Here is a 27,114-nt window from a genome sequence, read left to right as displayed (position 1 = left end):
CTCTTCCACCTATTAATCAGAACGTCTGCCCGGCCAACAATAACATTATTATTTGCCAAACAAGAGACAAATTATTATCGATTTTTCGCTGCTATAAATAATGCGCTCCGATAAAAAGTGAAATGCCCCAAATTGGACTTTCAAAAGCACAGGAAATTAAACTCAGTTTGTGGCTTCATTCTGGTGGGGTTGACATGCCTTCAATCAGAAGAAAGCGAAAACCTATTCTTCCTGTTTAATTCAACACAGGGAGAAAAAAAAGACATTATAATAATATAATTATTTTTTTTTTTAATGAAAGGGATTTCAATAATAGCCAATAATAAAATAATAAATATATATATATATACACATATATATAATAAAAATGCATAAACTATATATATATAAATATATATATGGACAGTTTAATATGCAAAATTGCACAAATATTAAGTATTTAGAAATGATACCATTTATTGCATTTCTTAAGTAGAAAAGGATAATTATCTTTTATTTTCTTTTTTTCCATAATTATATTTAATACTTTTACAATTATTTAATGACACAGCAGGCTCACAGAATAGCAAACAAAAATTGTTTAAAAAAAGAAAAAAAAAGATAAAAAATTGAGAAAAATATCAACTTCATACAAGAGGGTCTAATTATATATCTTAGAACAAGTGTACGCACTGAAAATCGAACAGTCACCTACAATGCTTTACATAAATCAATAAAGGTAAAACCGGAGACGATTTGTTTTAAAGCCCTGTCAATGCCTAACGCACTTAATAATGTATTTCAAAATCTTTCCATTGGTAGTTGAACACAATATCACACGTAGCTCAAGTTCAAGCTCCAGAAACATTTAAAAAAACTGGAAATTAGGAAAATCGGGATGATGTCACAATAATAGGTTGGGAAGGGAAATTGGATTTTACTGTTGAAATAATTATGAAATCTGCTTCAAAAAAGATTTTGACCTTTTTTTTTTTGTTCATAAGTCCATTTTAAACCTACCAGGTAACGTTTGTTTCCTATTTATATACACTACGGCTCAAAAGTTTGGGGTCACACAGAATTTCCTTGTTTGTGAAACAAATGCAAAGTTTGTCTATTAAAATAACATGAAATGGATCCAGCGCAGACGGGGTTAATATTGTAAATGACTGGAAACGGCTGATTTTTAATGGAATCTCTTCAGGGGCGTACAGAGGACCTTTTAATCACTCCCATTTCTAAACATTTCGGTTAAGTCCCCCTACAGTATGCGCCGCCGCGATATGCTGCAAAAAAATCCTGGCAGGCAAAGTGTTAATGTTTTTTTGGGGGGGGGACATAAAAGTATCTGAATTGTCTGACTGTCGGTTTCACTTTGATAAAAGATATACTTTATTTTTTCTCTACTCTGTGACTTGACCACTCAGACAAATGACTGTTGCTTTATCCCCCCCCCCCCCCCGGCGCAGATTCCCTTCATTTGGCCGCTATTTACACTCCGGCTCAGCGCGACGACCATTTTTCAAGGGAAACGTTGCTTTTGCCCCGGTTTCACAGACCCCACATGGGGATAGCCCAGACTGCTATCGGTTTGGGACCTGCCTGAGCCGCGGACGCCGGCTTTCATTTACCCTCAAGTACACGGAACCGCGTGCATGCGCGGGGGGGGGGTAACACGGAGTTATTAGTGTCTCAAACAAGTCCTGAAAGACGTGCTTCAAGATATATTGAGCTCTCCAATCTTCAAGACATTTCTCAAAGTAAATTAGCCAAGGGGACGTCAGAGGTGACATTTTGAAGAAATTGATTCTCGGCTGTTCCTATAAAGAAAAAGTATCCTTTGCAGTTAATTTCAATAAGAGATAGAACTGTTTTCCCGGCTATCACCTGTCAGCGCAGACATAATACAACTGCGTCCTCATTATATCCTGTATCTCTATATATATATAATATATAGAAATATATATAGAAACCATTGGCATATAGAGGTCGACTGACAGGAAAACTGATGGATTGTTTCTGAATCAATTTTCAAAAAATAATTACCCATTTTAAGAAAAAATATGTTTTTTTTTTTTAATGGATTGCATCAGGAAAGCATTTTTATTTTTGACCAACAATTATAAAATATAATTTTTTCCCCCCGAAAATTTGGATTTTTACTTATTTTGAAAACTGATTTTTTGACCCTGCAACTAATATTATTATCCCGTATGAGAAAAGATCCATGGTATTGTAGAACCACACAAAAAGGGCAGCTACACAGGACTGGGGGATAATTCCATTCAGACCAGGACACTCGGGTGTTATGGGGTAGCACTGCCTGCGAGGGACTGGCGGGGTAATGTTCTTTGGTTGGTTAGTATTGTCTGTGCAGCGTAATAATGTCTTTTGGGTAAAAGTTATCCATGTTAAGCACGCGGTTAGGGCATAACGAGTCGTTCCCGGCATTTATGAGACACGCTGTTAATTACCCTCTATATCCTCATCATAAAACACCTAAACATGGCGGACATGTAACGAGCACGTACATTAATCTGAGCATAACGAGAAACGTGAACGCTGAATGTATTACTGGCGGCAGAAGCGAGGAGTGCGTCTCAGAGTCACCGCGTCCGAAATAAACCCCCCCAAAAATGATCTCACTCCCCGCCGGGGGCTACGGCTAATACACTAATCTCTTCTCCAAGCCCTTCTGCTACAAAGTATATCTTTTTTATCACAACTGAAACTTCTTTGCCACTTTACAGAAAGGGAACGGCTTTTATTCCTTTTTTTTGTGCAAAAAGCGACTGCCGAGATGGACGACCCCCCCCCCCCCAAATGCCCCTAGTATGAAGAGTTAAATGGTAGATGCACAGATCCATTATTATAATTACCCCCCTTTAAAAAAATGACCTGCCTTTAAATATTTAAATAGAGTACACACTTTGTAACCGTTTTTTCTCATTACGCACCAAAAACTCCCTAAAAACTTCCTTTAAAAGAGAGGAAACTACTAAAGCAAATATTTTTAATATTTTTGAATTTGTAATAAAAGATTTACGTGATCAAGCCGCCAAATATTCCAACTATAACGAATATATGGGGCGGTAGCGAGAGGAAGAAAGGTGACAAAAGCGGTGGTGACCCAATTTGTCTGCGTATTTCTGGGTGAGGAAATCACTAATCAGCGGAGACATCCGCACCCTTCTTGTGATTCACTTCCAGAAACCCACATGAAGGCACCGTATGATTTACTCCTTGGGTCTCTTTGATGTTTTATATACAGTGCAATGAAAACATTAGGGAGAGATTCATTAAATTATAATAACATGTGGTAGATAAGTGGAACAGCCTCCCAGTGGAAGTGGTAGAGGGTAATACATGCATGGGATAGACATATGGCTCCTGAATCTAAGACGAGACCAACGACTAATTAAGGTTTGGATCTTTACAGCAGGAGAAACAGGCGACTAGATGGGGGCCGAATGGGGCCGCTCTAACTTCATTTTTAATGTTTCTATGGTTTTTATGTAACTGGAAGTCTGTGGTTTGAAAAAAACGGATTTTCGTGCATGTAATAATAGAGATTTTAGCCTTTTTTTAAGGCATCTACTATATTTTTCTCATAGTGCGCACTTAAAGAGAACGCGTAAATACAGCTTTTAATTAGGAGTAACGATATATTATCAGCAAAGAAGTCGCTATTTTTTATTAAAGCAAAATTAAAGATAATCTGTGCGAGCGAATCACCAGGAAGCCGAAACAAATAATCCTCTCTTTAATTACGCCAAGTTTTCTATTTCCCCCCCAAAAATCTCCAGTTTTCATAAGTTTCTGAAACAATTTCTCAAAATAAATACTTAAAAAGTTATTCTGGAGCATTGTTTATAAAAAGTGGTCTTTTCGCCACGGTAACCAGTGGAATGTCCCTGTCTTATTGGAGCTTTCTATCCGTTGCTATGGTGATAAGACACTTTTAAAACTTTGCATCAGAATCTCTCTGGGGGGGGGTTAGGGTGTTCACGGGTTTGGGAAACTGGGACATATTTCATAAGGTTTAAGGACCGCTGCTTGTAGAGACTACACCATAAATCGTTTTCCTGAACGTCTGTCAGCGAGTAGCGCTGATATATAAACACTCTCTTTTATATCAAGTTGTGCCGGTTGTCGGCGTAAACACAGACAAAGAAAATAACCGGCATAAATCAAACGCGAGCCCTAAATCTCAGGAGGATCTAATGGCTGCGCTGGCAGCGGAAGGGAGGAGGTTGATGGAAAGCGTTGGGCCTACGCCAACGGGCCTCCCTTTCGACCATCGGTATGTGATGGACCTCCGAGCCATCTGAAGGATGGCACTCGACGGGGATGTGGTGTAGCAGGTGGTCCGAGCGAAAACACGTAAATAGGACAAACGTGCCTCCGCATCTTAATGGCCAACGGGGAAGGGCTTTGTCGGGCTTGTGAGAGACCAGGAGATCGTCTCTGGAGACGGACAGCTCCGTGACCTTCCGATTTCCTAGCCTAGAAAAACAAAACCTGATTAGGTGACCGGGATGGGATGGGGAGAGCGAGACGAGCTCGGGTGCCTGGTGGAAATGATTCGTTTTCCAAGCAGAGGCCGGTTCCTTAACGAGACGTTGGAGGCATCTCCAGAAACCTACGACGGGGTCGGCCGGCTCCTCCTCGTCTTCCTAGAACTTCTCTTAACACGCGGGAGGAATAGAGATAAATGCTGTGACTGATTCCATGGAAAGTGTCCAGCGATCTGCATTTAGGCAGCGGGAACGAAGGCTGTGTTTCTCCCAACGCTGCAGGAACGGGCTCAGCTTCTGTTTATACCGGGGGGGGGGCACGGAATGCTGATCCTCTAAGACGTGGCCACGGTGGCTTCCTTGGCACAAAGTTACCGTTAATATTAGAGCTTTCATTTCTATAGACAACCCCCCCCCCCAGACCCACATGGGCGAAAACCCAATAAATCGCTTCCATTTGTGTTTAACTCTTTAACTGACTGACTGGCTACATAACTCTTCCTTCTGCCAGAGAGAACGCCATCTTCCTTTCCACCAGATGATCTGATGAGGACAGAAACTTTCCAGCTGAATTAGATGGGAAGTGGCGTCGTATTTACTTCACATATTTTATTAGCCACATATGTTAATGTTTATTTTTGTAGCGATGCAGGATGTACTCCAAATATGTTACAATTCCGCAAGATTTATGAAGAAGCTATCTTTTAAGGACAAATTATTTTAATTTATTTTATTAATTTTTTTGTTCCATAGACCATTTATCCTTTTTTTTGTTACATAGACCATTGAGCGGCATCTTAGAGCATGCATTATTCTTCTTATAGAAGAGGGAAGATGGAGACGTTACTGTGTGATATGTGGGAAGGTTATCTACACGTCGTATGGAAGCAGGTGAGAAACACAGAGACGCAGATGGCCAAGGGGTTGGTTGGTAGACCATGTCCCCCTGTTGTGTCACAAAACCTTCTGACGTTCTAAAAGGAAATTAAACACGGGTGTTGTAATTTAAATGAAAGGTGCTATAAGTAAAAGGTCTACGAACATGGCTGTAACATGCGCAGTAGCAGAAGTATTCTCATGAAGACTTTCTTAACCATTTGGATCGCGTTCCCCTGCTGCGGTGTCTGGCTCTATCTGCCGGCTCCTTGTGTATCTTTCTACTGCTACATGTAATTACATTATTCTATAAGCCTGCTTCCCAGATCAAGCTACGGCCCTTTGCCCCTTAGAGTTGTCCATGCGCTACTGCGCTCACAGCCGTCTTCCGCTTGGTCCGGTCTCTGCAGACATCAGAAGGGGAGCCTCGTAGATGGAGCCTCGTAGATGGAGCCTCGTAGATGGAGCCTCGTAGATGGAGCCTGGTAGATGGAGCCTCGTAGATGGAGCTCCATGAACGTTGGCAGGAGAACAAAGGTCTACTCTGGAATATTAGTCTTGTCGGGCAGTCAGTCTGCCGGTTTGCGTGATTCGGGGATTTATTTTTAATCCTTCTCTACCAGCCACGTATAATTTTATTTAGAATCACCGATCCCTTTTAATTTATGTAATTATACGTCTTGCAGAGCATGGGTGTGGATATAATTAAAGTGCCCAAACCACACAATGAATATAGCCTTGTGGTGTCTTGCCATACACAATGCTCTTTTTTTTGATGGTCGAGGGACAGATGATGTCTGCACAGGGTCTGTCGCCACCAAAATGCACGCAGAAACAGGAAAAATTCTCTTAAAAAGGCCATTTCACTTTTGTGAATGTGTCAATAATCTAAAATGAGATGGACTTCGCTGAAAGAGGGGGAAAGATATGTGGAACGGCCTCCCGGCAGAAGTGGTAGAGGTTAATACAGCGAGAGAATTTAAACATGCATAGGCAAGGCATTTGGCTGGTGCAAAGCTTGAAAGATGGTCTTATCACCATAGCAACTAATGCCAACACTTTAACCAGGTTGCAACATTTGAACGTTAACCAACACAGTAGGGGGTTAAAAAAAGAAGTTTGGGGGCAAAGTTTGAAATGTGGTTTCCTATTAAAACAATCAATTCAATGTTCTGTTTCATTGGTTGCTATGGTGATAAGACAAAGTTTTGTGCTTTACGATTGTCCGTTCTTGGCTATGGCTGATCGAAGATTCTATCCAGCAACGTCCAACATTTCGCTTCTCCGCCATACTCCATGATATTTAAGTACAGACGGCAGAGTAAAAGTATATAAAAATGGCAAAACCTCCTCTTACGTCCCTAACCGGCTCAGTGAGAAATAAAGCAAACACCGGTAACATTTCACCGACAAGACACTTTATGGGAAAATTAAATATTTATATCACCGAAAATGAATATAAAAGAAAATTCTTGGAACGTCTCGGAACTCGGCTGCTGAGCTTGCATTTTTACCCTTACCGTAAAAAAAAAAAAAAAAAAATGTAAAAAAAAAAAATTAGAAAATTATTCCATAAAATAAAAAAAGCTAACAGACATCAAAATTTTCTGTTAACACGAATCCCTGTGAGTCACATACGCCCCGCCGGCGGCAATCAATTCCAAGGATTCACCTTGTAACTGCCAAAGAGAACATGCGCCAAAAAAAAATAAAATACAAAAACACAATGACTTTTTTTGTTTACATTCTTGACGGTTTGTTCTCACGGGAAGAAGACACGTTGTCTTCTTCTGTCCTGCGTCCTCAAAGAGAGAAACACAGAGCGACTACGGCCGTGCGAGCCCACAATGGCTGCGACTCCACATGCGCGAATCCGCTTTAATCGTGAGCATTATAAGAAGGCTCGCTCTTGGCCGAGCCAAATTCTCCTTAATACAGCGGAGGGCCAATTTGCGCATGTTTACACAGTGCTTTATTCACTAAGGGGCACGGCTACCCTCCTCCCTAATGCCAGCGACATTTAGCAGTGAAAACACTCTTTTTTTAGCGAAAGCCACGTAAGTCCACGAGAAATCTGGTCGCCTCGCATCACCCAGAAATGTTCAGTCTGCCCTATAACCATCATCTAGACACCGGCAACGTTCACATCTTTTCCACACCTGACTGTCCGCATTAAGAGCGTCAATGGATTCGTTTCCGTCCTCTTCTCGAGTTAAAGGAGTGAATGCCTTCTTCGGGACGGGTTACCGGCGAGCGCTCGTCTGGTCGGCTTCTCATTACCGTTAATGATCCCCTGTAATAATGCCATCGCTGGCCACGCGCAAAAAAACCTTCCCGGTTAAAGGAGGTCAGAACAAGAGTGATTATCTGTGCTAAAGTGGAACATTCTGTACTATGAAATGTTAAAGATCGGAAAGTAATTAGGTTACCTCGAAATGAATTCATTTTTTTTTTACTCCTCTTAACATTTGTAAGTGCATTACGTTAAAAAAAAAGTGTGGCATAGTAATTGCCCATCCAGGGAACACGAAAAAGCTGGATTTCATTTGGTAGATAATACTGACAGAGAAAAAGTAATCACACACACACACACACACATACATACATATATACCGTATATATAAATATATATATATATATATAAATACAGGGCCCTCCTCATCTGTTGTTCTGTAAGTCTACCCATTGTACAGCGCTACGGAATTTGATGGTGCTATATAAAACAATAAATAATAATGATAAAAAATTAGCACCGAGGAACCCCATTGTGGCCACTGTCTTGAACACTAGGTGGCGCTGTTGTATATTGTCTTGGAGGCCATTCTTAATTATTGCACTAAGTATCCCTAATGATCCGCAAAAAACGGAGCCTTTGGTTGAAACGCGTTTCGCGCTTCCATCAAAATACTATATGCCGATCCCGACATTCTTCACAAAGCAGCAAACGTTGAAAAACTCCATTGGCGCGCAATAAAATGGCTTTGGAGATGTGATACAATTCCAGAGGTCTCTCATCCACGTGGAGGGCGGTCGGATACATTGTACTATATTTCCGCAGGAGCTGAAAAGAAATGCGGAAAGGTGGCTGAAACGTTACGAGAGACCCGTCCAAAGGACTGAAATCCAAAGGATAAAAGAAGGGTTCAGAACACATTTACCGTACCCATCGCTGCAACAGACTCTCCAACGGGGTGATATGCAAAAAAAGAGATAAAAGTCAGAATCTCTATTCTTTTTGGGCCATTGTAAAATACATAATGGACATTCTCCATGAAGACAAGCTTCATATAGTGAGTTAATGTGCTGGAAAAAAGCCCCTGAAATCAGGTGTGACTTTATTATGTCCAGCAGGTTTATTTTTAGTGATACAACCGGATAAAAGAAAGGCAAGAATACCTTTGAATGGGTAGAGGGATTGAAGAGGGAAACATATGTTCCAAACACCCCTGTTTTACTTTATCCCCTGATGCCCCTCTTTTTTTAGGAGCTCGGAATGTTCTGCTGGGTATGAGGGGATCGCAGGCCCCGATAATGTGTATAGAAACAGCAGGAAATGGGTTTAAAAAAATAACATTTTGTGAATAAAAACTTATTTCTGTTCCAAATGTCATAAAAATCCATCACTATTGGGTGAATATTACATAAAAAGTCACCGGGGGCTTCTCTGGGGTAAGAGCGGGTAAGCGGCCTTGGAGGGTATAACAAGGTCTGGTAGACAGTTGTGAGAAAGAGACACCTCTGATGTATAACGTGTGTGTGTGAGATGTTTAGAGCGTGCGGGGAGCGCCCGCACCTATCGTGCTTAAAGCTTTGGGAATGCAGCGAGACCCCCGGTGCTACTTGTGACAAAGCAGGGTCTCTGGAATAACGGATACTCTCCCTGCTGTAGATAAACCTAAAAGAACTAAACTTTTGGTAATGTACATTTATTTATTGATGGGTTCCTGGGCTCTCACAATAAGGTCCAAGGTAAGCGAGTAAAAGAAAAAAAAAAACTATGCCCCCCCCACACCATCGTCACAGAGAACAGCGTTAAGCAAACATGCCCTTTCCTTCATCAAACACACGAGCACCGCCTGGATCCGCAGCGGCATGAGAACTGATATCAGCTCGGGCCGCGTCTCGCTGCCATATAAACCCAGGGCTGGGGCGTTCGTTAAAAGGTCAGAGATGAAACAATTTTCATCTCTCTTTATTAACGAGGTGAAGGTTTCGGGAGAACTTCTGTCTGAGCTACAAATCTCACTCCGGAAGGGTTCTAGGTGCACGGGCTGCTGACCTTCTACCGAGCTGCCATATCTCATTGTTTTCACGTCCTCCAAGAATTTTCCCGCCGCTCTGGTTATCGGTAACAACGTTACTTTGGAAGACACGTTTTTAGGATACATTGGAGACCGCAGGACGTATTTATAAAGCAGGTCTGGAAAGCTCTCCAGTTTCAGCATTTTGCCCCATGATTGATTATTTTTATGAACATACCCTCATAAAACGGAAATTCTTATGTTATGGCTGACCACTAATTAAAGGTGCGGTTCCACTTGGACAAAACATTACTTGTAGCCTCCAATATGTTAGCAGATCTGTCACTTAATCGCGTAAAAACAACAGAGGATCTTACAAGGCTTTTTTAGTGTCTATGGTAACCACCTACCAGCGCATGCCTTTGTGTCATGAGGCAATTAAGTATTCCCAGCAAATAATGTGAATACGACAGACTTTTACGTAATGAAGGAATTATTTTTGGGACTAGGATTAACATTTCTAAGGCTATAAAAGGGTTAAAATCTGTATAGTATAGTATAGAAAAGTTTTTGGCCGATAACATAACTTAAAACTTAGGAACATAGAATTTGCCGGAATATCAGACTCCTTCGGTCCGTCTAGTCTGCCTAATTTGCTCAAACCTTATGGTGGTCTTGTCTTAGATCCAGGAGCCGTATGCCCACCCCGAGCTCATTTAAACTGCCCCCCCCGCCGGATAAATGTTCCCTCCAACAGGACTGGACGAGCGAAAACAAAATTCTCCGGCAAATTCCTCAATATTTAAACGTTTGCTCGCCGAATCCCCGGATGAAGCAGTTAATTTAGCATTTAAAGTCTGGTTACTATAGAGAATATCTTCCTTTTTTGCTCTTATTAATGTGGACATAAAGCAGCAGGCTGCACACGCATCTCAACCACCAAAAGAAAACTAATTAGTCCTCTAAACTTGTGCGCAGAGCGATTACATGCCTATTGGGTAATTTAATGTTTTCTGCACAACTGACTCAAAGGTTTTGTGCTAAGATCCAGCGCTGAGTAGCTCGGGGGCGTTATTAAGTGTGACCCCCCCCCCGTGCGGCGCGCGCCCGCAATATACACAGCGCCCACCCCGAGACCTTACACCGGCTAATGCAAGAAAGGTCATTATTTTCATCAGCGCGCCAGGGGTTAATATTTAATAATTACAATACAGAACTAACGCATTGTGCATTTTATGTATTTTTTATTATGTATTTATTATTTATTTTCTTAACTTGTCAAAAATGTCAAGATCTATAGACTAAAAAAAACTATGTTATGGTGCTTAAACATGAAAATATTAAAACTATATAAAAAAATATATATTTTTGCTGTTTTTTGTTTTTTTTTCTCCACGCAGATTTACAACATATCACATTTCTCATGAACCATGGAACCCCCCCCCCCCCCCGATCCTTTTCTACAAAGTAATTCCGGTTTTATATCTCCTATTTTAATTAATTTGATTTATTATCCCCACTTTTTAATGGCTCCCATTGGCCAAATCCGCTCGGTGGCCGGTAACATCCGAAAAAGGCCTAAAATGAACATCTGGTGGGACGCTGGATCTCCGTCAGAACCCTTGGCATTAATACCGTTTACTCAACACTTCATTAACCCCTTTTTAGCAGCTGTGCTCTTCGGCCGGCAAAATGGGGTCCTAGAAATATTATAAATATGTATATGATTTGGTGGCTATCAATATTTACCGACATTTTGCCCCTAAAAACGATTCTCTTGTTAGCTTGGAGGTTCTCCGTTTCTCGCAGGTAACGGAGGAGCATGTAGTTTCCGTGGAAACCTGCCGTACATACTTAACCGCAGCGCTTACAGACACAGGATACATAATTACTAAAGCCTGCCAGGGCAAGACAGCGAGGGAAATGCGAGAATGGGGATTAGGGAGAAAAAAAACAACAAAAAAAAATAAAACGGGGGGGGGGGGGTATGATGTCAGTTTGATTTTCCTCCCAATTCTTGCAGATCCTGCAGATGTTTTTTCGGTGAAACGAAAACATTTCAATAAAATCACGGCGCTTCGCTCTCTGCCGAGGGAGGCGTCTTTAACGAGGGAATTTTAATGTTTTATAGAAAATCGCGTTTTTCAGCGTTTTTACGACCCGACTCTGTATTTACAAACAGGAGCCGACAGGCTGAGCTCGGGAGCGGCAGTCACGGGGTGGAAGCGCCTCGAACGCGGGGCAGAAAAAGCTCTGGCTGCGAATTAACCCCTTCCCTCCTACTACCTGCCCGTTACAGCACAGGTTCATCATACAGTATAGGCTGTGCGTGTATCTCTACACACGGCGCTGTGACATACATGTACTGCCGTGGGCTAAAAAAATAATTTTTTGGTCCACATGTAATATGTAACATATCTAAATATTTCAAATTAAATCCTGGTTGTAATCTTACTATTAATGTTTTTTGATTTACATAGCACTATCATAGACCATAGCGCTGTACTTTGCCGAGCACAATGGCGGTATCGCCCGTCCTCTTGTTGTGTTGTATTTGGTTGACGCACCGAATCCTCACGTCGGGGACGCTTCCCGCTTTATAAACATAATGACGCCCGGTTTGTATTGGAACGCTCGCGTTCTTGTGGGTGGCTGTGAAGTTTCTGCTTCATTCAACCCTCGCCTGCAAAAACAATAAAGCCGGGAAATAACCTGGCGACGGCCCCCATGCAGGACATTGTACCCCGCGCCTGCCAGCGATTCTACTCCGGATAGAAAAAAAAAATGGTCCCATCACGTGCGCCCCAAATAACAGCGAACGGAGACTGGGCCAAATAATAATAATAATAATATGGACTGTTTGAGAATTAGAGGACGCACCGGAGCCATAGGACAGGGGGCTCGGGGTTATGCAGAGCTCTAAGGTTATGCTTTACTGAGAAAGTGGTAGATAAATGGAACAGCCTCCCAGCAGAAGTGGTAGTGGCTAATATGGTGACGGGATTTAAACATGCATGGGGAAAGCATATGGCTCCTGAATCTAAGAGGATAATAATGACTAATTTTTTTTGGTCTTTATAGCAGGAAAGACGGGCACACTAGACAGTCAAAACGGTTCTTATCTGCGGGAAATTCGTCTTTGTCCTTATTTAACTGTTTCCAATTTGGGCTGCGCAGCTCAGAGGGAACGCTGCATGCGCTGCGCAGCTCAGAGGGAACGCTGCATGCGCTGCGCAGCTCAGAGGGAACGCTGCATGCGCTGCGCAGCTCAGAGGGAACGCTGCATGGGCTGCGCAGCTCAGAGGGAACGCTGCATGGGCTGCGCAGCTCAGAGGGAACGCTGCATGGGCTGCGCAGCTCAGAGGGAACGCTGCATGCGCTGCGCAGCTCAGAGGGAACGCTGCATGCGCTGCGCAGCTCAGAGGGAACGCTGCATGCGGTGCGCAGCTCAGAGGGAACGCTGCATGGGCTGCGCAGCTCAGAGGGAACGCTGCATGCGCTGCGCAGCTCAGAGGGAACGCTGCTTCCCAGTCCGTCGGATACACATTGTTTGACTCCACTCCAGACACATCAACAAGATACTCTAACACTCACAACCAAACCACGGGGGAGCATTTTAATCACCCAAGTTATATGTAAATAAATTCCATATTTTTCTTCCAAGTAATCAGCCTCATAAGTAATATTCTGTCACTTCCACTCCGACCTCTGGGAATCATTATTTTGAAACACACAATTAATTTCTGCCTCGACGTAACCCAAGAGATTCTTGGGAAACAAGACACTTGATACATTTAATTCGAAGGCAAACCACACAATCGAGTGCGTCACGCAGAATAACAGCCGCGATCCGCCGGCGCCGCTCCGCTTTCTATACGCTCCTCCCTATCAGGTGGGAAATAAACATAAGATCATAAAAGACGGCCCTTTTGTGTTGGCTTTTGTTTTTTTTTTCTCTTTTTCACAACGATTGGGAGCAAATGAGGACAAGCGAGGCTGTGAAGAGCAGACGCCGGCTCGATTACGCCAAGGTTACAGAACGAGACTGACAGGGAAAACACAGCAACCTCATCTCTCTATGTGTTAGGTTTTTCATTTCACTTCTTCCTGAGGCTCTAAATGAGAGTTTCATTCCGCGTTTGTTTGCCAAACCAAACGTATCACGGACTTAAATACAAGCAAATCCAGAATTCTTCCTCATTATAGAAACAGAAAGGTTTACTTAGAGTTCCATGCGCCAAATGGCCATGTAGAATGCATTAACGTAGTCCCTCCAGCTGGAAATGTGGTAAAAAGACTAGGGTTTGACGATGTTTGGCCAAACGGGACATACTTCAAGGAAAAAGACATTTTATATCTTAAAATGTCAAGACACTTATTTTATTAAAAAAGTATAAAATGAAGAGTAAATACGGCTTTCGTTGTTTTCTGGATACAAGAGACTTTCTACAGTTTTTAGGTCATCAAGGTCCATCTAGGAGATGTTTGCATTGCCCATGGTTCTGGTTACTTCTAGAAGATGTTTGTGACCTAGCATGGGTCGATTGAAGCTCTCTAAGGCTACAGACAGACTGTTAAATTAGGGCACCATCCGCAAGTACAGAGAAACTGATATCTCAGGCCATAAAGGGGCAGAACAAGGAAGGATATCGGGGTTGGGTAAATCTGTGCTGAACTTAGGAGCCAAGCAGATAATTTTAGAGGTCAACTCTATGGTAGCATAGACAGAGCAATACAACGGCACAAAACATATACAATGCCGGCGCTGCTAGTTGGCTCCTGGGATCTGTCCAGCCCTACAAGATATGAATATAAATCTCTTGGCACGAGCCATGCTGCAGGTTCCGTCTTTTCTCCGGTTGTAAACATTTGCTGGCACGATCGGTGCACGATGTAAACCTATGCAAAGCCTACGCAGAATGAAAGGCCGTGCATCTGGGTTCTCTCGAGTTCACACGTGTGAGATGAGCACACGCTCTAGCGATGTGTGATCATTGTCACTGGAGACCGTTGTTTGGGTGTGGGTTCAGTCTGGCTCGCTCAGCGTCCTCTCTGCGCTCCCTTCCGTTCTAATGCCTTCCCCGTGGGGCTCTGATGCAAGCACAGTCCTGGCCGGAAGCAGGATGAACTCCCACGGAGGTTGCGCATGCTCAATTATTCATGCCTGGACAATTTGTTGTTTTATCGCTGTTGCTTTAGGTATAAGACGCAATAAAACAAAACACGAATGTTTATGATGCACCAAAACTGACTTTTATGCCCGTGTTAATCCAATATTTGAGCAGGAACTCAAGTACTCCTTGGATAGTATGGGCCAGTTATACTCAGAGTACATCTCTACGGTAGTCGTGCTCCCCACAAACCTAAACATGGCCTTCAAAATTATGCAAAATGTGTGAAAAAGAGGATTTTGTCCTTAAAAAAACTGTGTGTGTCCATCATATAGCGAGTGGGAACATGATAGTTATTATTTATGGTTTTATATAGCGCCATCATTAACCGTAGCGCTGTACAATGGGTAGACAGGACATAACGAGAAGTTTGTAACATAACAAATTACTTACGGAAACAACAGGTGAGGAGGGCCCTGCTCAAAGGAGCTTACGATCTAGAAGACGAGTTTACGACCTAGAAGGATATTCTGTATTAAATGTATTATTACACGTATGTATTGTATGTGTTGATGACTGCAGTTGGCACCGAGTGGGGAGAAGGTCCTCGGTGTCCAAAGTCTTCTAAAAGTGGTCCCTGATCGCTAAATGATTCAGAATGTTTGTTCTCTGTTTTCTGTTCATGAAGTTTTAACAAAAAAAACCTCTAAACTTCTTAATTAAATGTGTTTTTTTCCAGCAAATATCTACTTTCAAGTAGTTATGATAATGTATTATTGAAGAACTGTATCAATGATCTGACAAGGAGAACGTTGAGAGCTGAGGTGGGGAAAAACAGAGCTGACATTTTACAGATAATGGCAAATTGCTACAAATGGTCACATAATGTCCTGTATACCGATGGAATCCAACCATAATTAATCACAACAGATACATTTCAAAGAGGCAGATACGCAAAGCGGTAATTATTCTCCCAGCAACCCAAGAAGAAGAATCGGCACGGAGAGAAAGGCGGGAGGCTGCGATGGAGGGAACCGAGTGCGGGCGCGCCGTCTTCAATCAAAATCCAACGCTTTCTATCACACTGGTCGCCATCTGCTAACAAGACTTGGGCACCAGACCATCAGAGAGGATTCAGACGGCCAGAAAAGAAGCAATAACAGTGGATGTGAAGGGGAAAAAAAGGTTGTGTCAGCCTTGGCGCGGCTAAACGGGCGTAAGCAAAGGCGGCTCATCCGTCTGATGCCATTTCTTCATCAGCCAATATTGGACTTATTGGGAGCTTGTCTTCTGCATCAGACGGGCCGTGATTTCTACAGCAACACCTGGATCACTGGTTTAAAACCAATCTGTCAGAGGACAGGCACGGCGGCGGATCACAAAATGCTGCCCAACACAAACTCTGATGTAGGAGACCCTTCCTCGCATCTGCACCGCGTTGGTGATCTAACGCATTTCTCCCAAATGGCACTTGGTAAGTGCGGATGTGTGCGAAATCTCCGAGAAAACATACAGTGCACATGGCAGTAAATAATTACAGAAATCACAAACTCTGGTGTAACATAACTTTTTCCACAGAGACGAATAAAGGAAATCGATCCAGAAGACACATTCCTCTTTGAAACCCAAGTTTTCTTATGAGATCTGAACACATTTTTAGCAGTGTATGCAAGGAGTTAATATGTACACGTATAATATATGGGCCTTCTATTTATTAATCTATATATCTATATATTATTATTATTAATACAATTGTATCTATCTATATATATATATATATTAATTGTTATCAAAATGGGTGTATATATATCCTTATCTATCTATATTATTATTAATTGTTATTAATACGGTGTATATAGAGCTATATATCTCTATATATATTATTATTAAATATTATTAATATGGGTGTATATATCTATATTTTTATTATTATGATTAATTATTATATATATATATATTATTATGATTATATATATATATATCTATTTATATTATTATTATTATTATTATTATTATTATTATTAATACAGGCGTGTATATATATAAATATCAATATATATATTATTCATTATTATTAATATTGGTGTATATATCTATATATCTATATATAGATGCCTATATCTCTCTTCGTATTTGTCATTGCAAAGGCAGGCGCCATATCCTAAGACAGTCCCTTTACGACTACTTATTATTCCACGGGAAAAGCTCATGAATCTGAAATCGCATAATTTCCCAAGAAAATCGACCATCAAAAGTTCACAAACGCGCCACCTCGGAGATTGATGCGACCATCAGAGTTTATGTACAAAACATTTGTGTAAGTAAGGGTGCGGGCATTCATTTATTGCAGCCAAAAGGACGAGCGAGTTTGCCGTAGACTTGCCGTAGTCAAAAGCAGCAGCAAAATGTAAAAAAAAAAGACAAAAAAAGTTATGGAAGGTCAAACAGGACAAAAGAAGAACCTCGGTTTTATAGCCGGCTCCGGAACCATCGCGAGGCGGCACGTCTGTGCCATTCGAAGGCAGCCGGGGGTAACGGTGAAGCCGATGGAGGTAGTGGGGGCCAGACGGACGTGCCTGGAAGCCGAGAGGCGATAAATCAAAGGCGAGTGGAACGGTGATGCGTTAAATACGAGCATTTCTTCCTCCCTCGTCACGTTCAAGAAGAGAAGAAATACAAGTCTGAGCGGAACACTGAGCTCCATAAACGTGATGGAAGGGCCACGGATGACGAGGCTTCCAGGCCAGCGCGCCGGCGTTTAAATAAACTCTCCAAATCACACCCCGCGACTCGTGCCGCGGCGGGCAGGCAGACATATTTATCAGAAAAACTTCTGTCTCCAGTTAGATCTGACTATTAATGTTCGCCCGTTTAACGCTCTTACACGCCGGGGTAAAAAAAGACGCGGGAGAGGCAGGAACCGGACCGCGTCTCAATCATCCGGTGAAAACATGCGCGTCGCGTACAGACGTGGCTTAAAGGTTCACGCGGGTCTGCATTAGAATGATCAGGTTCTGGCCGGAGTTCAAACCTTGGCAGGAACAATGACAATTATAAAGACGCGTGAGCGCATTGAATAACCTTCCGGTAGAGGTGGTTCAGTAATTTAATAAAATCTGAATAATCAAGAAAAAAAAGACTGTAAATAAGAAAAAATGAAGACTTTGTATCTTTTTATATATATATATATATATTAATCTTTGGTGGTGTTACATTACGTACAAACTGTTGATTTTGGCCAATGTTACTAGGAATACAGACAATGCCTCGTTATTACTTTGTATAATTTATTTAGACCGAAACATGCTAAGGACCGGCCGTGTTAATCCACTGCCATTTGTGTCAATATCCGAGTTTAAACGAAAATTACCTTCTGAACCGAAGGGTGTGTAAAGAATTTAGATGAAGCGCTTTATCGGTGTAAGTTTAACTCCGTTACTGTTACTCTAGAACAAATAAGTCGCGTTGACGGAGCGGAAAGTAATTACTTCCTGCGACAGACAGTATTTTCTTTTACCGTCCACCAAAAAGCTGTGAATAAAAAAGTATTAATTTTTAATGCAGTGTCATAAATTGAATACAGTAGTTTTTTTTTTTCTTATTCGAAATGCTTTTTTTTCCCTGCAAATGGAGAATTGAATTGAAAAAAAGGAGAAAAAAAACATACAAAATTTGAAGTATGAGGTATTCGAGAAAATGGATTTGGTTGGAAATGGAACCCTTTTCTGCTTTAAAGGATGCGGTCACCTAAATATTATATATATATATATATACACCGTATATATATACCGTATATATATATATAAACAGGTGTGTATATGGTTTTATACTGCATGTATCTTTTTTAGAGTTTTAATCATTTGTCATTATTTCCCATCTGGCCCGTTGTTAGTGATTCTCTGTTGATTTTGGAATCTTATATACAGAAGCGGCGGGAGGAAGATATACATACAACCGGTGGCGTGGCATTGTCCAGATCTCCCCCCATGGAACCAAGGAGCACACACGATCCATTTGGCTCATTTTGATCATATTTTTACCTGTTTTTATGACCTAAAACCTTACATGGTCCTTGGTCTTGTCTTATATGAAGAATAGCCAATTTATTAACCTCTATCACTTCCGCCAGAAAGCTGTTCCACTTATCTACCACCTTCTCAGCAAAGTAAAACTCTCTTACATCTAAGCCTCTGATTTTAGGCAATGGACTTTTGTCCCGACATATCTCCTCCTTTGAAACATCTAAAAAGGCTTGTAACTGGTGCTGGACTCAAGAGAGGGTACATTTCAAGACAAGACAGGGGTTAATAAATGTATACCCCCCATGTCACTTTCACTAAGAACTTCACTAAAGGTTTCTAAGACATGACAGCCGTTGGCGATGGGTGCGCTCCATACCCCAAAGTCTATTATCTTCACGCCGCCGGCAGCTCGCTGAAGCTCGGTGTAATTATCAACTCGTTAATGAAAAAGTCGCCATTTCTCCTCCATTCTCCATTTTTTTTTTTTTTAATTAGCTGCGACAAATGACTTTATATTGAGGTACAGTCAGGTCTGTTACGGAATCTGCTTCCAAGGTGAAGATTCCCTTCTTTCTGATTGGCTTAAGTCAAATACGAATGGGCTGCGTAAAAAAGGAATGTTTTGTGAGAGGAATACAATGTATCCCACACTGAACATGCAACCCTATATTCAGATACAGAGGGATCCTACGCAGTTTACCGATTCAGTAACAGTCCCCAGATCAAGACACGCGGGGCAAGCGGGGTCAGGACTGGACCCTCTGCCCACCATGCCCAAAGAGTGACCTGCTTCAGATCATTGTGAGGAGGCCATGTAGGAGCTGCAAAGGAGGTCAATGCTGACCAGATACTCTGCGAAAGCAGGACGGTACAGCAGCTTGCGGGGACAGCTGCTGAAAATCATGACTGCCCCGGCGAAAAACAGGAGACTTGTGGGGTATGCAATTGTCGGACGCCAGATGTTATTAGTCATTACTGAGTAATTCTTGTATTTTTACTCAAGGAACAACATTCGAGTGGTACTTTGGCAATTGGCAAAGCGCGTTAACACAAAAAAAAAAGTTACATTCAGTGGGTGGGACAGCACCTTTAATCAAAATGTGAGAAGCGGAATTGTTTATTGGAAGTAGCGAAAGGCCCTTTCAGGATATGGAACCTTGCCGGGTATGCCCAACGACTCGCGTCCCGTGTCTAGGAGAGGAATAATAAGTCTCCGAGGCTATGGGACCCAAGACGCCGCTGAATCGGAGCGTTCGGATGACTGCAGCGCACCTGAGGGATCCCTTCTTGCCATCTGCTTCCATTAACCGCCTTTCCTTTCCGCTAATCGAAGGTCCTCTAATTCTCTAATAAGTCCCCGTCCTCCTATTATTCTTCTTGACGGTAAAAAGATGTCAGGTGTCTCAGTGGGCTCCCCCCCCCCCCCCAGTTCCTCCCTCCTTAGCTCGCTAACTAAGCGTGACTTTAAGGCAGGTAACACACGGAGCGGAATCCGAGCCACCGCCAGCTCCGAGCAAGGACATACTGCCAGAGAACATGGCAGGCCCACCTCCCCGCGACCGTCATTTGTATCCGCCAAACGTTTATCACGGACAAATCTGTTTCTTTGAGGAAGACACTCGGAATTTAGATCAAGGGGAGCGGGAGGATGCGATATTTATGGAGCCGGCGGAGGATTCTGACATTGCTCCTTTCTCTACCGAGCCCAGAAAACAAGCAGACGCTGGGCCACGATGGACGCAAAAATATCGTAAATGGATAAAATGTTACTTAAGATGAAGAAGGCCGAGGGTAAAGCGTAATGAGGCCGATTCATCATCGTGATGGGTTTACGGGAGCGATCCCCGGGGGGTGGGGGGACTCGCCTTTCAGGCACTGTTTAGTTCATATTATTTTTAGGCAAAAGGAAGCCAATGAAGAAAAAAAAAATAGAAAAAAAAAAAATCGGCTAATAAGATATTCAAGAGGCAGCGTGTGAGGGACGAGCTAATGACATTGTATGGAGGAAATTAGGTTAAGGCTCAACGCGGACCATTGATGACGGATGACATTTAATGCCGACAAATGTTATGTCATTGACGGCAACATTCAAAAGTGTCAGTCTGTCATAGGAGAGATAGAGAGACAACGCTGAGCCGCCGTTCAATCAGATTTTCCGCATAAATGGAGATAGAATTATCTCTTTATAGAAAAAAACTTATCACAAAACACCCCCCTTTAAATTAACAAAAAGGTCACAGATCAATAACTTAACATTAGATATTAGATATTAGGGTGCTAGATTGGGTGCTAGAAGTGGAGCGGCCTCCCAGCAGAAGAAGTAGAGGTTAGCTTTTTTTGAGAGGGAGCAAGGAAAAAAAAAAAAATTTAAAAAAGGGCAGGAAAAAAAATTTCTTGTCTGAAAACGAATGGTCCACATGCACAGGTCTACTCTTTAGAGAGTTTGCGCGAGAGTTGTGTCTCGGTTGTTGACTATATGTATATATAAATATAAAATACATTTAAAATAAAAATATAAATAAAATAAAAAATATAAATATAAATAAATATAAATTTATATATAGTTTAAATATAAAAAAATATAAATAAATAATATATATATAAATATATTTATAAATTTATTTATATACTGCTTATTTTAATGTGTAAACACGGGGGATTTGGATCCCCCAGAACTTGAACATGAAGGATTTAGACTTTTATGATTTTTCCCTGATTATTTCAGACTAAGCTGTGACCTCAGCAAAATTTCGAGTTTAGTGAAGAGACCCGTTAGAATGTGATGTACGCCGGGCTAAACCCCTTCAGAGGATCATTACCTTCGTCAGATGACCGGGGATGGGAATAAAATATGGAACGACAACAAGGAATTAATTAGAGAGATTTTATGAAAAGATTTCAGCTGTCATATTCTGCTCTGTTCTAATTTAGATTCGCCTGGATTTCGTCGAGCTCCTTAACATGCAATAAATATAATTCTGAACACTGAATGGGACTCCAAGGACATCATTATAATAATATTCCAAAGAAATAATATGGATTCAGAGACAATAAAGTTCCTCGTCCAACGCCAACGTAACGAAGAAGGAACTTCGGGGGGGGGGGGGAGTAGAGGGTATTAGCAAAAAAAAGTAATTATACATTAATCTGTAAAGTATTCATATCTCTCAAAAGGCAAATTATAGGGGATTCAGGATGACGTGGATCAGTGGAAAATAGTTTAAAAAGTTATTTTGGGGGCAAAGTTATTGTTTGGTAATGAATTCTTATCTAGCAAAATATACAGAAAGTAACAAAAGACTACAAAAAAAGTCCAATGTTTGTCACTATGTCGCTAAAGGAAATAATTTTACGCTACCAGAGATGGCATCGGACTGGGGTTAAACATGCGCGGGATAGACATACGGCTCCTGAATCTAAGACGAGACCAGCGACTGATTAAGGTCTGAGTCTTTACAGCGGGAGAAACGAGCAGGGGCAAGTTCAAGGGTCCCTCAACTTACCATCTGATTACATTGTAACCAAAAAGCATCATAATTCCAGATGTGCAGCCAGAACCTTTTGTCATAGGTATGATAGCTTACGACTAAGTACTTTACGTGCGAAACGCGTCGAGCGGCTCCGCAACTTTTCCTACTTGCGATGTTACTTGAGATTAATATATCGTCATGAACTAGCTTTATTGGATCCCGAGTATTCTTCCTTTAGCCTAGTGTGAGTGCAGCACGTTCTTACAAGCTTCTCTGTTACTGCCGGTTGGATCTGCTGCCTTATGACGTTAGCACCCGCTGACATCGTGCGGTGTATTGCGGCTGCCTCGGTGGTCGAGCGTTTGGAATATATGCTATTAGTGATAGGTAGAACGCCAATTCGGGCATCGTAAAAAGTGGGGTCTGAATAAAGAGCGGGCCGCTTGTCAATGGGTTAAGCTTTATGAACTGCCTCCCGCTTGTAGGAGAAATTCACAGACGGCGTAGCCCGGAAGCACAAGGCAAATGTCGGATTACGGTGAGAGTCTTTGATTCAGATATCTGAAAGTTATAATGCGTCCCAGCGGGAGGACGCTATGAGCTACACCTCATATTCTAACACCGCATCCTTTCACCGAAACCCACTCCGAGATATGTGACTTCGGTTCTGTGCATCTCATCATCAGACGACTCAATAACTCGCTTCTCCCTGTGCCGCGGTGTCCGTAACGCAGCTCCGAGGCTTACCTGGGGAATTTGTGTCACTTTTTCATTCTAACCCTTCCCTTCATGCCGGTTGCCCCCGCCCCGCTCTCCTGCCAGACATGCAAAACGGAGTCTGTTTCTTTACTGCTTCGGGTCATAATTGAAAAAGACAGAAAGTGCTCGAAATGGCTCATGCATTATTCAGCTCATCGGCCGCCCAGCAGAAGAGGAAAAAACAAATTGAGGTGCTCCTGCATCTTCTGCCCTCTACCTCTTTCTTTGCATCAACAAGAGAAGTAATTTTCAATTACTCAAAATGAGTATACATGCTTTGTCTACGCGGCGGATTGAGGAGGTAGGAGAGCCGACGGAGAGGGAGCTCGGGATACGACCGGCGTTATTACTGTTCTGGCGAGTAGCGGATCTTGCGGTGACCCCATGGGGAGCCAGCCGGCTGAAGTCCCTGCTCCCTGCCGACTAATATGAAATAAAAGAGTAATCAGAGCTCACTTGAAAGAGAATCAGGCTCTGATGAACATCAGAGGAGCGAGGTCCAAGGGGCTTTCTGAACCCCGCAGTGAGGTCTCTGTCACTGACCAGAGCCGGGATTAACCAACTCATGCTTTATAAAACTGAAAGACACCATTCCAGCTGAGAATTATCATATCATGCGGCATTAGTGGTGCAGATACGTTCGAGAACGTTATCTCGTTCCCATCTCTACCACGCATATATAATGTGACCAATGTCTTATAGGAGACACGTAGACTGATAATAGATTGTAAGCTCACAAGCTCACAATACGGCCCTCTTCTCCTTCTGTACCAGTATGTCTTAACGCGTCCATCTTATCGTTACGTTTGTATTTTGATAGAATCGGCTGGTGCTCTATAAACATGAGACGTTCAGGAGGGTCCTGCCAGGTCCTTGAGGTGGTTCCTCGCAGGGACAGGCGAGGGTTTAAGGACATTACTGTCTGGAGGATGTGCCAAGAAGTGAAATTATATAATTCTTCTTGCAAATCAACGCTGGATGAAGAACTTGCTACTGTATCAGAGAGAGCATCGCATGCGAAGTGCAAGCTCTTTTTTATACATTAAGTAACAGGCAAGTTAGTTCAGGTTATGGAACTCCCGCCGCCTTTAATGAAGACATTTACCCGGCTGTAAACGAGTCGTGAGGCTTCATCTTATCATCTAACTTTTGGCTGCATGATAGCAGCCCCTTCACCCGCGAATACACGTCGGCTTTGGACACATCACCGAGCTATTACCGTGTAGCCACAAACAAATCCTTTTACTGAGAATGGTTACTGGATCCAAACAGACCAGCAGACTCCATAAGGCGTCCTCAAGTCTGTTCCAGCGACTGTCCAACGGAATACTCTGCTTGCAAAGCAAGGAGACATAATTATCTCTTTAATGGCAACATAAATAAACAAATGCACAACAATAAATTCCCTGTCACAGAGGTCTAGAACCTGTCCGCCTGCCAGCGGTTCTGGTATCGGCACAGAACACGGCATTATATTAACCCCTTGCTGCCTAAATATTCTCTGTTGCCTAGGGTAAAGGATGTGGGGTTGATCATGAGAGGGTTTGTAAGGCCTAAGCAGGACCCAAGGACCTTTTGTTGGTCCCAAGGCTTCCGAGCCCTGCAGAAAACACAAAATCTCCAAAATGATAAAAAAAAACCAGGGAATTCATATATATTTGCATATTAGATGTAACCTGATATCAAACTAGAAGGTGTATGTTATGGGCTTGAGGGCTGGTGGTAGCAGAAGGCACGTAGCCCCCCGCATTTCATCGTAATATGATAGCAGGAGGCAATCTGAGAAATAAGAACGTCTGAGGTCAGCATCTCCAATCCCTCCGGTGGTCCCGGAAGCTAGGGGTGATTTGTCATGTTTGACAGGACCCAGGGATCCCAAGGACAAAGCCCACTCGATAGGACGCTGTCCTGGGGTACAGGAGAGTAATTACAGGAGAGAGAAACCTGCTGTTTTCGTGACCTCTCAAAAAGGTAGATCACGGCCAAGTCTTGAAAACGCTGCCTCCAATAAAACGCAGTCCCCGGGGGGCAATACTGCACAAAGTGAGCTTTTTCCCGAGTCCGCCTGAGAGTTGGTTGGGGGAAAGTTCAGGGTGAATCTAATTCTCTCTCCGACAACCGGAGTAATAGCATAGAGCGCAGAGCAACTTCTCCGGCGGTGACTTTGGGATGAAACACAAGAATGTTTTATTCACTGGCTAACGACCCATTAAAAGCCATTAATTATACGTATGCCGGAGCAGCCTCTAGACCTCAACTGATGCGACGCCACTTCCGATAAACTCGTTACAGTGTATTCACTTACAGAGACCTAGTTTCTTAGGATAAACCCTCTACAGTATTAATTACAGGCAATTTTCCATGCTGGCGTTAGTGATAAGCTAGTGACAAAGGTAACAGTCTGCAAGTGACACATTTTACAATCATTTTTCCTGTACAAATAGAAGTTACTCTGTGTTCTAAAGCCTTTTCCGCCACGTTCTACCCAAGCTGAAGATGTTGGTTCTTCCATCTTCCGACTTAAGGTGACACAGGGGGTTTGTGAGTGCGGTCCTGTGTTGAGTTTCAGTACATTTGCAATCCGGCTTTATGTCTTCTTGTTGCCAGATATAGAGATGCTTTCCTCTACTAACAGTCTGCGTTTGCAGATATGCAGGAAAAACACGTATAATCCTCACCGAAAATGTCTCTTCCTTTGCTCGCAGGATATGAACATCATGCAACATTTATTAAGCAACAGTGTCACCGGCGGCCATTACCGTGATTATCTCTAATTATGTACATACTGAACCTTATCAGCACAGCTCTAGGAAAGGCTTCCCAGTTTGGATAGCATTCGGCTGCACGTCATCAACTAAACAGCAGGAACTTCTCATCGAGAAGATACAGTGGCAGAGATGGCTACACAGGACCACCGTTCGCCGTTACTGTTACTGAGCTATGAGTACAAGCTACATAACGTCTAACGAAGGACCGAGTTACTAAGTACTGAAACAGGTGCCTCCATTCAACTTGGCATGAATAATTCCAAAGTGACCAACGCGTTCTGTGTCCTACCTTCCAGCACGGTCAGCTTGGCATTGCTGTTGATTTCCCCCATGCTGTTGGTGGCCGTGCATTCGTATATAGCTTCGTCCCGGTGAATACGGAGTGGTTGTATTCGCAGGACCGACCCCGAGCCGTCATCGAACTCGATAACCTGAAACACAAAGACATTCCCATCAGTCCCCCGTGCTCGTCCTGATCCATAGGTTCTGCGCTGCAGCAACAGTGTAGCAACTGCAGCCTCCTGTCACGCGGAACGAGGCGACAGACGGACAGACAGACAGAAGCACCATCCCGACGGACAGAGACGCCAGCCTCCAGACAGACAATAAGGGAATTCTCATAAGAACATTTTTTTGCCCTTTAAACCTCGTCCTATAAGCAGTTGATACATAGAGTTCTATTGAAATTCGGCTGATGCTATCCTTCTGATTGTCTCAATGGCTGAGAACACCTCTTAATTTGCCTTAATGTATCACATTACACTGATTATCCGCGGTTCAGTGACTGCGAGCGCTTCATAGAGAGGGATCGGAGTAACCTCCGTGTGGCGAACACATGGCTGAGAATGGAAATGTCCATGGAACAGGCCCGTGGAGCGGCTGGCTGTTCCAGGCTATTATGGCAGGTGAGATGCGTGTCTGGCCCCTAGCCGTTCCGCCACATCAGAGCACCTCTCATTAGTATCCCATCGGGGCCGCTGACAGAAGACGCGTCTTCCACCTCTTCCCAACGCGCTATTACCTCAAAGCGCTGGGAGCTGACTTTCTTCCCCTTCTTCATCCAGGTGATCCGTGGCTTGGGGTCGCCGGTGGCCTGGCACACGAACGAGGCCACGCCGCCGGATATTCCGATCTGGTCATCGGGCTTCCTGACAAAAACCGGCTCACCTGCGGAACAACAAGAAAAACAGCCGATCAGAAAGAGAACGGGCACGGAAAATACACGTTAAGGGGTTAAACCGCCATGGGGGGAGACAAAGCAGCCAGAAATTAACAAACACATTTAATTCAATATCAATTAATTCTCCATAAGACGCCTTCGATGGGAATAAATATATAAATGCTCTGAAATTCTGTTTACTTTGGAAATAA

General features: G+C 42.8%; 1 protein-coding gene across 2 annotated transcripts in view; it reads right to left on the bottom strand.

Moving 5' to 3' along the window:
• The window catches only part of LOC149282140 (receptor-type tyrosine-protein phosphatase F-like), an 82,351-nt gene extending 55,449 nt beyond the window's left edge, over window positions 1-26,902 (bottom strand). The window contains exons 1-2 of one of the 2 annotated variants that reach the window (XM_089498568.1): window positions 26,765-26,902; window positions 26,033-26,174 (exon numbers count right to left, since the gene is read on the bottom strand). In XM_089498568.1, coding sequence (XP_089354694.1) covers window positions 26,033-26,174; window positions 26,765-26,803 — 181 coding nt within the window. In that variant the 5' untranslated portion in view covers window positions 26,804-26,902. The remainder of the gene's footprint in view (window positions 1-26,032; window positions 26,175-26,764) is intronic. The other variant, XM_089498569.1, reaches the window with a different exon arrangement.
• Window positions 26,903-27,114: the final 212 nt, after the last annotated feature.

The sequence above is a fragment of the Sceloporus occidentalis genome, unplaced genomic scaffold (genome assembly GCF_023333645.1).
Source record: "Sceloporus occidentalis isolate IW3139 unplaced genomic scaffold, rSceOcc1.0.p SCAF_122, whole genome shotgun sequence".
NCBI classification, from domain to species: Eukaryota; Metazoa; Chordata; class Lepidosauria; order Squamata; family Phrynosomatidae; genus Sceloporus; species Sceloporus occidentalis.
This window is presented reverse-complemented; position numbering and strand designations above follow the sequence as displayed.